The following is a 12,932-nucleotide window of genomic DNA, read 5'->3' as shown; positions in this document are numbered from 1 at the left end:
CATACCCAGCCAGTTACCATAGTATAGTTACTGTAAACGTTATTCACAGAATCATTAAGGTTGGAAAAGACGTTCAAGATCATCTGGTCCAACCATCCCGCTACCACCAATGTCACCCGCTAAACCATGTCCCTAAGCACCCAGTCCAACCTTCCTTGAATACCCCCAGGGACGGCAATGCCACCACTAATTAATGTAAAGGCAAGATGGTGTTTTCAAAGAAAAGGACTGCACACCAACTAGACTACAGGAAAGTATGATAATTTGATGGTAACCTATTCCTGTCACATACTAATGAAATTTTAAGGAAAAATTAGTAAAATGAAACAGGAGAAAATTAAAATATAATTGGCAGAGCATTTAAGTTCCTAACAAGTGTAAAACTTCAGAGAAGACATACAAAAAAACGGCAATGACAAGGTTAATACAAGATTAAGCATAATATGGTTAAAAACTAGAAAGAGCACATACCTTCTAGTCATCTTGTAAAAACAAAGATGAAATAACTTCCCAAATAATAATCTGACAACAGAAAACATGGATCTCCGTATTCAATAGAAGGAATTTCTGAATAATTCAGGGGAAAATTAATGTAGCACAAATACATAAGAAAAAAATTGCAGAATTTGGTAATTACCTTGTTCACTAAGGTTAGAATTGTGATTGAGTTTTTACATAATAAAATTCAGATACTAATGAAACATTTTAGGAAGAAAAAAGGATAAAACAAATCTTTTCTATCTATACATCTTTTTGAGCCCGTAGATCCTTGCCAGGTAATGGAATTAAGTTACCTTATAAAACAGACTTGTACAACACTTGAACTAAGCCAACACTCAGGTGGAAACATGCTGATACATTTGGTAAGTACCAGTTTAGCACCACAAAACTTAATTATTGGAAAAGGCTTGAACTTCAAAAACAGAAAAATCTATTTTTCTCAAGTTATTGAGTTATTTTACCACAGGGGATGCCAGTACAGAAGTAGTGCAGAATTAACACTACCACATACTGGCAAAATTTAGTTTCACACTGATCCCAGCTATCCTCTTCGTAAGGTTGAACATGCTACATCAAAAATTATGGCCAAGACAAAGTACTGACAAAAACTTAATAGCTAGATTTGACAGAGTGAATAATAAGTGAAATTCTACGGCTTGTTTTAAGCAAAATGGCAGACTGTCTGTAACAGCCTTACTTTGACTTTAGCACCAGTGAGTAAAGAATTATATTTACACTTAATGATCCCTCCACAGTTCTAATAAAACCAAGAAATTTGTGATCATTCCAAAAATTGTCAGAGTTACTGAGTATACATACAGTACCTAATACAAGTAAAAGATCACAAAGGAGTCCAGATAAATCTAATCCATTTAGACAATCGGAGCAAAGACTGATTGCCTCCTGGACTGGTCCTCAGTTACAGCAGCCAGCACTAGAGATTTAGGGAAGGATTTTAACCTCTTAAGATAACTCATCAGTCTTTTAGCATCTAACCTACACAACCTACCTGTATTAAGCAATAATAATAATAATAATAATAATAATAATATGGAAAGACAGCCAGTTGAAGAGAAGTTAAATTAGTAAAATTGTGTGTTATTATTTACTGGAGCAACATACAGAGTACTGTTCCTTTATAAATATTTTATGTGACTGGTGTACAAAATATGATGACAGGTCCCACTTGTTGATTTAGAGAATTCCAAAAGAGTTAAGTTGATCTGATATAATTCGAATAAGCTCCTTCCTTGTAAGTAAACATAAAAAGCCCTTATATATAAAAGAATCTACCAAAAAAAAAAAAAGGTTAATTTCAGCTAAATTCAACTGGGTATAATCAAACTGCAATAAGCCACTCAAACAAATGCCAGATATATTGTCACAGAGCTGTAACAATTTAACTTTCTTATCTGATTAAAAGAGATTGATACATTGATACATTAGAAAAATCTGAAAGGAATTTTATCAACAGCAAAATCAAAAAAACTAGATGCAGCTTCCCAAAATGTTCAGCCTCCAGTACAATGAAGTGAACAAGCATTCACTGTTTCAATGCAGTAATGCTTTCAAATTTCTATTACTGTATTAGTAACAGAAAGAAATACCATTAATTCTAGACAGATTAAGGTGAAAAATAACAAGTATAGCACTAGATTTGGGAAAAGCCTACAACAACTTACTTTAGGCAACCTATCAGTATCATCTGAAAACTAAAACCAAACAATTTCAAGGAAAACAAGATTACAAACTTTCACAAAAAGTCCCAAACGGAAGAGTCTGAAGGCTTACTTTTTGTAGGTCTTATGCACATTGTTTAAATAGCAGTACCTTTTGAAGAATTTGAGAAAGGAAAGAGTCTAAGTGATGAATGCTGCCCAGATACAGAATATATGTATTTCTACATAATCCCCAGAACTGCAAAGCAGCTAATTATCTAAACACCGAGAAGGTCAGCAGCAGCAAATATTTCAAATGAGATTGTCCTATTCTTATTGCTTAAATCCTCACAAACAGAGCAGTCTTCTCAACGAGCCTCATTTTCTGCAGAAATAATGTACACGGTTATGTCAACTGTCTGGTCATGCTCTTAATATCTTAGCCTATTGGACAGTTTCAATCCACTATATTTGACAAATAAGCTGTAAATCCGATAATTAAAATCAACATCTAGATAGTACAAAAATGCCTGAAATATGTACCTACTGACAGAAAAGCTACAGAACCATAATTGACTGTATATGATAATATAATAATTGACTGTTTTGTTGGCCTGCTGAAAAATGTAACTACTACCCAGAAGCAAGGAAGATTCAGATGCGGGTGGGGGAAGGAGAGATATGTAGGACGTGTGCAGGGAAAGCTTGAGTCATCTGATAGGGGCAGGTGTAGGTTCGTAAGACATAAGGACGTAAGGCTCAGTTCAGCAGAATTGGGCATGAGCACTATCACCTACAATGAAAACAGAATCCAGAAGAAAGTAACAACAGAAATGCTGAAGACTTACTGTGGCCATTAGCAACCAACAGAACATTTAAGTGTAAAATAAAAGCTGACATTCAAAGTCATTTTAATGACTTGCTAATGACTTACTAAATACTTACTAAAGCTAATGCTTTTCAAAAATCTTGCAAAGCTTTAATCAGTTTCCTTTTCCTTCTTCTACGTATTATGGTTAAGAATTTACAGGCCTTTTACACTATTGACTGACCAAAGCCTACAACAACTTCCCTACCTGCAAAAATTTGATGAAAGCAACTCAAAGTCAGTAATATTGTGTGAAAGTAACAAAAGCTCTTCCATATCACAGGTCTCTACAGTCCTCTGATACAGAAACACTTCAAATTCTGTTTTCCATTAATATTACAGCAGTTGAATTAAAATTTCTAAGCCAGACTGAAAAAAATAATAGTCTTAGTAGTTTGGAAGGACAGTGCTGTTCAGACATATATTCTTGACATCCTCTGTCAGTTAACCATTAACAAATGGAACAAACTGCAGATCGAAACTACTAAAATGGAGCTCCAAATTTTTCTTCCAAAGAGGAAGAATTAAAAATTAAAACAAAAAAAAGCACTACAGGATTTCGTATCAATTTTAAAACACAAATTGTAAAAGTTGGAATAATCATAAAGAATTTAGAAAAAAGCACAGAAAACTAGAAATATTTATTCTCTCAAACATTACTAGCACTTTCACTTATACTATCTGTCAGTTTAAAAATGCACTCAAAAAATAAAGGCATTCAGAATCTGATGCTGGAAACTCAAGTAATTGTTTGTTAACCTAAACGTCCTGTTGGGTTTCTGAGTCCTATTGCTTCTTTCCTTTCAATCAACTAATATGAAAGCACATGCCTCTTCTACAGTATTATTTAAAAGCTGTCTGTTTGGGGACACACCTGAGCAGCATTTATGAGTCTTAACATTCAACATAAGATTAAAGCACAGTGCATTTTAGTAGGTATCTTTTTCAACATTTACAGAAAGTGAGGTCTTTACTGGTTCAGTAGCCTGCCAATCAGTGAGACAGGTTAATCCCTGCAGTATTTCAAGGTCGAAGTTGGTGACTTTAACAGACGTTAATCAACCAACCAAAGAAATAGAAGACATTCCACGAAGAACATTTAGCTCACAAATGCATATCTCATAACAGGTCAACGAGCTAGGCTTCCAAAGGGTGACATATACTGCCCTTATCATCTATGGAAGTTTTACTACATCTAGTTCAGCTTATTTTAACAACCTATGCAATCAACTCAAATCCTGCAGGATACTTTCAGAGTCTGTTCAAATGTCACTCTTACAGAGCCTATGTAACCCAAGTTTTTTGATGTAGCTGTTCCCTAAATTGAAACAGTTCCTGAGATGTGAAGATGAATTTATGGATTTATTTTCTACAAAAACAATACTAAAATAATCAGATTCATTATAATGACATTATCTTTTAGAAAAATGAGTAAGAGCTCAGTGAATGCAGTTAGTCACACTGTGCTTTCTCCTAGGGTTGAAAAATAAGAGCTGTTTTAATACAACACAGACTTGCCAGCTCTTTTCCTTTCCTAATAACCCATTTAAGATAGATAATAAGTCTCATTTTGTGATCTCTCTAATGCTACCCAACAAGAACTGCAGGTGGTCCTATGCTACTGAAACAGAGTGAACTAAAGGCTGTGAAATCTGAACAAATGCAAAAATTGTTTTAGAATACACATCCACCAGAATCAATTAACAATGTAACAGCACAGGGATAGTACTTTTGGCCAGTAGAAGACAGCAGCCACAGACTGCTTCTGTCCTACTAATATCCTCTCTACCACCCTATAGGAGGACAAGACATTTACTCTTTTACATAATGGTTTAATACAGGCAGAAGTAATACTAGCAAGAAGAAACTAACATCAGTCTAACTTCTATAGCTATAATAAGTCTCTCTATATGGCAGCTATGAGCACTGAAGACATACAAAAAAATTATCAGAGTTCTGCATATCAATAATAAATATCCATGCCCAGGTCTAACATCAACAAAAACAATGAAATAACCTTGTCATGGAATTGAGTGAGTGCTGGATAAATATGCTCAAAGTAAATATTAGATTCACGTTCTCCCCTCTCCCTGGGGAAGCAAGGCCCAAAGAAAGAAGGTATCTAATCATACAGCACCTGGTAGTGAGCCAAAGGAAGAAAAAGAGATCATTAACATGAAAAAGTTCTTGACACTAATGTATAAGATTCTTCTTCATTTCCTTCTGATTCCAGGAAGGTAAACATTACATTTTTCATACAGAGGGCATACCTTACTACTCTAGGTATTATACAAATGCTTCATCATTAAATCTAATGCCCGAGAAGTGACTATACCTAACTTCATCAGGAAAAAAATACCTGTGCAGCAGTTGGTGTAGCAATCTACATTCAAAAGTCTTGCTTTGATGGTCCTATCATCCGAAGTTTTTCCACTAATACTAAGTTATGATTTTTCACCATACAAAAATTTGCCTATAGCTGTCAGTATGCAACCAAGTTACTAAATTTATTTTTTTTTTTATATTCTTTACAACTTTCACATTTGTTGACAAGTACTTTATCATATCCGTCAACCTAATTACACTCCCCTTTCCCAACTCTTGGGACTTTAACTGCTCTGGAAAACATGAATGCAGTCAGTGCATAAAAAGCTATACTGCCCTGAGAAATGTGTGTATAGAACTTTATTGCTGTACAAATAGTTTTAAAAATATTTGTTTTTATTAAAAATGTTACTTACACAGGGATGTTTTCAAAGGCATCTTCAAAATTTTCCTGGAAAAGAAAAAAACTGTTTTAATTAAACGTGTATGCGTATTTTGGGACTCTTTCTGTAAGATCTCAAAAAGTTACCTTTACCAGGCAGCGTTTATTATGCAACATACAGTAATACTCAGAATATTCATAGCCTACTGGCTTTCCCTTATGGTTTCGCTACAAATCATCACCCAAACAGATATATTTCTTATGGGCCTACTGTATCACATTACAGTCGAAAGTTAAACACAGACGATGACTTCTTCAGACTCACAAACTTCCACCATGTAAACTTCTAAGAGGAATACGGGCTTACGCCTCCATAATTTCTGCAGCACATCTAATGCATTCAGGATGCACTAGCTTACCTGCACAGAAAAAACAGCGTATAAAGTGTTCTGAGCATATAACTGATATGCAGGTTGACCAGAGTATACATGTCAAGTCCAAAATGCATAACAGATAGTGTGCATACACAGTCAACTCAAGCATTAGTAGGGCTTATGCGAACTACTTGGTGCAGGCATCAGGATGATGTCTCTTCCTCTTTCAGTTCAAATTAAAACAGAGGAAGAGATACATGAACATAAAATGGTCAGAATGATTCAGATCAAAGGACACCTACTTCTATATCCAGTTTCCAAAATTAGTCTGCAGAGTTGTGTAGCAAGCAAAGAACAGAGTAAACATCTACATCCTTCCATCCACTATGCATTTTCCAGCCATTAGCAGCTTGGGCAATTTCCTGACCTTGTTGTAGTTTGTCCATCTGGTAATTTTCAGGATCTCTCTGTTCCATATACTGATCCAGTCTTCCCTCGTTCATTTTAAATTAGTTATGCCATAACCTCATTAAGGAATTCCACATCCTTGTGTGATATTTACCTTAGAATCATAGACGAAACAACCTCCAAGATCAGCTGCTCCAACCACCAGTATCACCCACTAAACCATGTCTCTAAGCACCAGCTCCAACCCTTCCTTAAACAGGGCACACTGATGTGGCCAAAGTGCAGGTCCTGGCACTTAGCCACATTGAACCTCATCCCACTGGCCCCTGCCCATTGACCCAACCTGTCCAGGTCCCTCTGCAGGGCCTTCCTGCCCTCCAGCAGATGGACATTTCCCCCCAGCTTGGTGTCGTCTGCACTCAATTCCCTCATCCAAGTCATCAATAAAGATATTAAAGAGGATGGGCCCCAACACGGACCCCTGGGGAACACTACTGGTGACCGGTCACCAGCTGGATTTCACTCCATTCACCACCACTCTCTGGGCCTGGCTGTCCAGCCAGTTTTTAACCCAGCAAAGAGCGTCTCTGTCCAAGCCATGGGCTGCCAGCTTCTCCAGGAGAATACTGTGGGAGACCGTGTCAAAGGCCTTGCTGAAGTCTAGGTACGCTACATCAACAGCCTTTCCCTCATCCGCCAGGCGGGTCACCTGGTGATAGAAGGAGATGAGGTTGGTCAGGCAAGACTTGCCTTTCATGAACCCATGCTGACTGGGCCTGATCCCCCGGTGGTCCCGCATACACTGCGTGACTGCATTCAAGATGACCTGATCCATCACCTTTCCTGGCACCAAGGTCAGGCTGACAGGCCTGTAGTTCCCCAGGTCCTCCTTACGACCTTTCTTATAGATGGACATCCCATCAGCATGTCTCCAGTCATGCAGGACCTCTCCAGATGATCATGACCGCTGATAGATGATGGAAAGCAACTTGGCAATCCCATTCACCAGCTCCCTCAGCACCCTTGGGTGAATCCCATCTGGCCCCATGGACTTGTGATGGTCCAGGTGGAGAAGCAGATCTCTAACTGTCTCTACCTGAACTGTGGGGGTTTCTTCTGCTCCCCATCCCAGACTTCCAGTTTGGGAGGCTGAATACCCCAAGTATAACTGGTCTGATTATTAAAGACAGATATAAAGATGGCATTAAGAACCTCAGCCTTTTCCTTACCCTCATGTTCCCCCGAGTCCAGAAAAGAATGGAGATTCTCCTTGGCTCTCCTCTTACCATTAATATATTTGTAAAAATATGTTTTGTTATCCTTAACCATAGTGGCCAGGTTGAACTCGTGCTGAGCTTTAGCCTTCCTGACTTTCTCTGCATATGCTGGCAACTTCCTGGTACTCTCCTCGAGCTGCCTGTCCCTTCTTCCATCAGACATTTTCTCCCAGACACTCAGCAAGAGAACTCACCTTAAACACAACACGAGATTGAATCTAACATTCAGTAAATACTTCAGAAGACACACCAACGCTCCATGAATTTTGTATTTCTAGGCAAACTTACCGGCAGAAAACAGTTAATAAATAATTAAACATTTTAACAATTTCTCTGCTAATTCAGCAATATACTGCAATACTGTGATCTACCTTCCTGAAAACTTTGTTTTATCTAACGAATTTTCTAATAGAAATTATCTAAATTTCTATTCATAATAACTGTTGCAAAAGGACATGACTTTTTTCATTCTTTACAGGTAGAACATGCAATCGCAGTAGTTTGAAAGAGTGTAATAGCATATTCTTTATTGTCTGCAGCTGCCACTGCCAAGGAGTGCCATAAATATATTCAAAGATATGTTATTAACAGACTGCCCAAATGCTCTCTTTCAAGCTAAATTTTCTGGCTGACAATAGTACACTAGACAGGATAAGGACTACTCTGAAGAGTACAGTAGTCAACTCAGAAGACAATAAAATGATGTGTGATCTGAGGAAAGATGAACTGAGTTTCCAAAAGCTGAAGAGATGCCAACAGAACAAACATCTTAAATAAAAACCGTGTTACCCATGTCTCACCCACACACTGATAAAAGTCATCAGCCTTCTAATAAAGTGCCTCTCTGAAGACTGTTTGCCTCCCTGAGCTACTTCCAGAAACAAGAGGAGAAATTCAGCAAAATAAATAAAACATACTGACAGTTTTTGAGCATGTTTCCGTTTTTCCTATGAGGACAACTTTACATGCAAAAATCACATTCAACTGTCAGATATTTACAAATAATAGTAACAACCAGAAGTTTATACTGACATGGAAAAATCTCTCTGATGTCAACCTCTTGCCTGCTCCTAGCACTTAAAGCTCTTTTAAAGCTGAGAGCAGCAGCTACATACAAGCAGAAAGAGATAACTCACACATTGTATCTAGGTGGACCTTCTCTGTCCAGCTCCTGCTCATTTTTGTTCCTTGCTATTCATACCGGTTAAATGCATGTCTAAACATTTAGAAGGTGAAGAACAACAACAACATCTGTTCCCAGTTCCAAAGTACAGGTCACAGCCATGGCCTCTCAAGATTCCTCACAAGGGTTAAAACCATTGCAGAAGCAGTGACTTCTATGATTAAAAAACAAGCACTTTTTTTTTCTGAAGTTCTATGCACCCTCACAGTCCCACTGCACACAAAAGGGGAATTAAAAGGCATTCAGTAAGACATCTTGTTTTGTCTTTAACAGTCTCACGCAAACTTGTAGTTGACTTCATAGGATCTCAATGATTCTGTATATAACGAGGAAAGTTGAAGGCATTAAGTGAGAAATGTGGCCATTTTCTACTCCATTCCATGCCTCCTACAGGGAGGAAAAAAAAAGTCATCCTAAAGTGTAAAGGAAAGGACTGCAACTGAACTACCCAAAACAGCTCCTCCCAGATCAAGTTATGAGATTCATCATGTTCCTATAAAAATATAAAAGATTTCAGAAGTATTCAGAACGCAATCACTGTTCTCCAAGTAGCCTGTTACAATTAACTTGTGAATTAAACCTGTTCAACAAAAGAAAACATCAAGTTGTTACATCAAGAACATTTTGAACATGTAAAGTTATATTAGTATATTATATGCATACCTACATGTATGTCAAAAAAAAATCAAGTGGTTTGTAATGTTTGTCAATCCCTCAAAATACAGAAGCAGCCCAAAGACAAGGACAGACATTCTTGCACGTTTGGTTAAAGCCTAGTAAAGATTCCACCTTCAGTTGCTCATCACAACACCGCAGCCTACTGATGATAGATACAATTGAAATGCCATAACTAACTTCAAGAGGTGCTTGTTCAAGTCAGTCTACAGTAAAGAAGATTACTTACTTCAAGCTAGATGATTTTACTAAGCACAGGTGACAGTCTGCAAACAAGTTCCTTCAAACTTAATGCCATGTGTAACTAAACCAGCCTTATTTGTGACCTCTACGTTTTAAGAGTGTTAATGGATGAATATAATTTCCTTTATTTACATGGCTAGAGAGACTTGCCAAAGACTTAGGATAATACAGTCCCTCATCCATTTCCTTCTGCTGACTTGGGTCCATCCTGCAGCAAGTCCTAAAGTATGTCCTTATTACAACAGCCACAAACACTCAGCACAAATATTCAGGAAATAGAATCTGCAGATGGGTCCACAATAAAAAAAAATAAAATCTTTTTTTCTGATATTCTACTCAGGAAAAAAATACATTAACACTTTATTCAGTACTAAGTGGAACAGTTAGTAATGTTTCTCAGTACATAACGCTGGGTAACAATTTTTATTGCACCTTTTTGAGAAAACCTAGTAACTTAATATGAATGTAAATTAAAGTGCCACTAGATGGCATGACATAAACTGATTTAGATTTTCCCACAAATCTGGAAAAGAAATTGGCACAACACTTCAAAAAATAAAGCTGTCTGAGAAAGATTTTTATTGAATCACAGTCATTTTTTCTCAGAGACAGACAAATGAGACAACATAAGATAGTGGTGAAATAATACTAGCCAGCATTAAAAGCTGTTGATGTACGACACTTAGTTGCCTATTTACAGCTTTATTTTTAGGTATTAATTGGAGGACTGCTTTAAGTCAAGCTGTGGAAAACCACAGTAGTAACTCCCCTCCCCGGAAAGTCCACAGTAATGGCAATCTATGAAAAGTGGTATACTTAGCAAGCACGTACACTTCAAGATTCTTTTTGTTCTGATTTTTTTTTCCAAACTTTTATTCAAGTATGGGTACATCTAATTATTTTTTTCTTCTTCTACTTCCTGTAATTCACCTCAGCGCTGCTCCTCCCCTCAAGATCAGGGCTGAGGGGAAAGGATGCACAGAGAATCAGGCCTCTGTCAAAAGCCATGATGACCAGAACACTTCATGCCTCTACTTGTCCATAGGAATTTGCCTTTTTGGATGTCAGTTGCTGGATTCCCCATAAACAAAGATAGAGGTCTAAACTTTGAGAGGTCTAAAATTTCACACCCCAACAGGAAGAACAACATAGCTTGCACTGCAATTCTGTAACAATTATCATTCTGTATAGGAATTTGTCTTACATGACTCTAGGGAGTTTAAACAAGATTTAGTTGACACACTCAGCAGCCATTTTCTAAAATCCAGAGAGATCCACCCTATTCCCTCTACCTAAAATGGTGTAGACCAAGCTGAGAGGGTACTAACATGCACATAGCATGTGGGGGTAACCACTGTCTTGGTGGAACATGGGCTGTATCATTTTTTCTTTTTAGATACAGGAGAAAAGTGCGACTATGAGAAGAGTAGGAAAGTTACAGGGAAAAGAAGCTGATCTGCAATATCCACACTATGGACTGGGACTATCAAAGAGAAGCCTTCCTAATAATCTTAATTTCGAACCAAATCCAGTTTCTAGAAAAGAGTAGTCATCACACAGTTTTATTAGCAAATAAAATAGAATATTAAAAATGTACTTTGAACAGAATCCAAGTAAATACAGAAAATATACATTTTTATTATTATTTTATGTGACTTTGTATGTATTCGTTACTTTTTAGCCCGAGTCAGGAGTCCATTCATAATAAATTCAAAGAAACAGGTGGCTACACATTTCAAATTCCATACCCCCAGCAACGACCCCTTAAAATGAGCAGACAGTGGAGCTTGCACCTTGCTCAAGGATACAAGAGGGCAACATACATCCATTCAGTTGACTCGAATGGCTTGTATCAGGAATAGTGTAGCCAGCAGGACCAGGGAGGCGATCATCCCCCTGTACTCTGCTCTGGTGAGGACAAACCTCGAGTACTGTGTTCAGTTTGGGGCCCCTCACTACAAGAAGGACATCGAGGCCCTGGAGCATGTCCAGAGAAGGGCCATGAAGCTGGTGAAGGGCCTGGAACACAAGTCCTGTGAGGAGCAGCTGAGGGAACTGGGGTTGTTTAGCCTGGAGAAGAGGAGGCTCAGGGGAGACCTTATTGCTCTCTGCAACTGCCTGAAAGGAAGCTGTGGGGAGCTGGGGGTCAGCCTCTTCTCACAGATAACTAGTGATAGGACTAGAGGGAATGGCCTCAAGTTGTGCCAGGGGAGGTTTAGGATGGAAATTAGGAGACATTTCTTCTCAGAAAGAGTGGTTAGGCATTGGGATGGGTTGCCCAGGGAGGTGGTAGAGCCACTGTCCCTGGGGATGTTTAAGGAAAGGATGGACCTGGTGCTTAGGGACATGGTTTAGTGGGTGACATTGGTGGTAGGGGATGGTTGGACAAGATGATCTTGGAGGTCTCTTCCAATCTTAACGATTCTATGATTATGTGATTCTGTTCTATGACTAAGCTGAGAACTATGAAGAGAGCTCTGATGAGAAACGTCAGTGAAACTGGGAACGTTCTGAGACATGCAGCGCAGGAGCATGACTGACCCCAAAGCAAGAAAATAACTGGGACAATCCCATTTCAGTGGGATTGCACCTTCCAATCTCAGCAATACACTGCTTCTTATTTTAGGCTTGTTTTTCTGTTTGTTGTTGATGATGTTTTGTTTGGTTTTGTTTGTTTTTAACGCTAAAGACAGGACATTTCAGAGACATTTTTCTGCAAGCTTTTTTATTCCCATTTATCATGATCTGTACTTTGGAGTTCTCCTTCAGGGAGGCAACAGTGTACTCAGCATTTAATGAAATACAAATACTGCATAATCCACTGTCAGTTCTCTACTCACTTATTTTGCATTTACGTAAGAATATTGAGGTGTTCTTACTCTGCCAAGTAGACTGAAATAATTTTAGCCAAAGAACTGCTACAATATCCCCCAGCTACTGTCACAGCAAGCAACTGAAAAGACTTAAGTCACTGTAAGCTGCTTAACATGAAACCAATCTCAGGTTTAAAAAAAAACACACAAAAGTTACAATTAATA

General features: G+C 38.1%; 1 protein-coding gene across 4 annotated transcripts in view; it reads right to left on the bottom strand.

Annotated features, from left to right (window-relative positions):
• The window catches only part of TTC39B (tetratricopeptide repeat domain 39B), a 76,557-nt gene that overhangs the window by 48,801 nt on the left and 14,824 nt on the right, over positions 1–12,932 (bottom strand). The window contains exon 2 of one of the 4 annotated variants that reach the window (XM_083817124.1): positions 5,769–5,803. The exons of 2 other annotated variants lie outside the window; for them this stretch is intronic. In XM_083817124.1, the coding sequence (XP_083673250.1) occupies positions 5,769–5,803 (35 nt within the window). Of the gene's footprint in view, positions 1–5,768; positions 5,804–12,932 lie in introns of those variants that run through there. One more of the 4 variants, XM_083817123.1, reaches the window with a different exon arrangement.

Source organism: Anser anser, assembly GCF_964211835.1.
Source record: "Anser anser genome assembly, chromosome: Z".
NCBI lineage: Eukaryota > Metazoa > Chordata > Aves > Anseriformes > Anatidae > Anser > Anser anser.
Note: the sequence above shows the minus strand (reverse complement) of the source record. Positions and strands in the feature narration are given on the sequence as shown.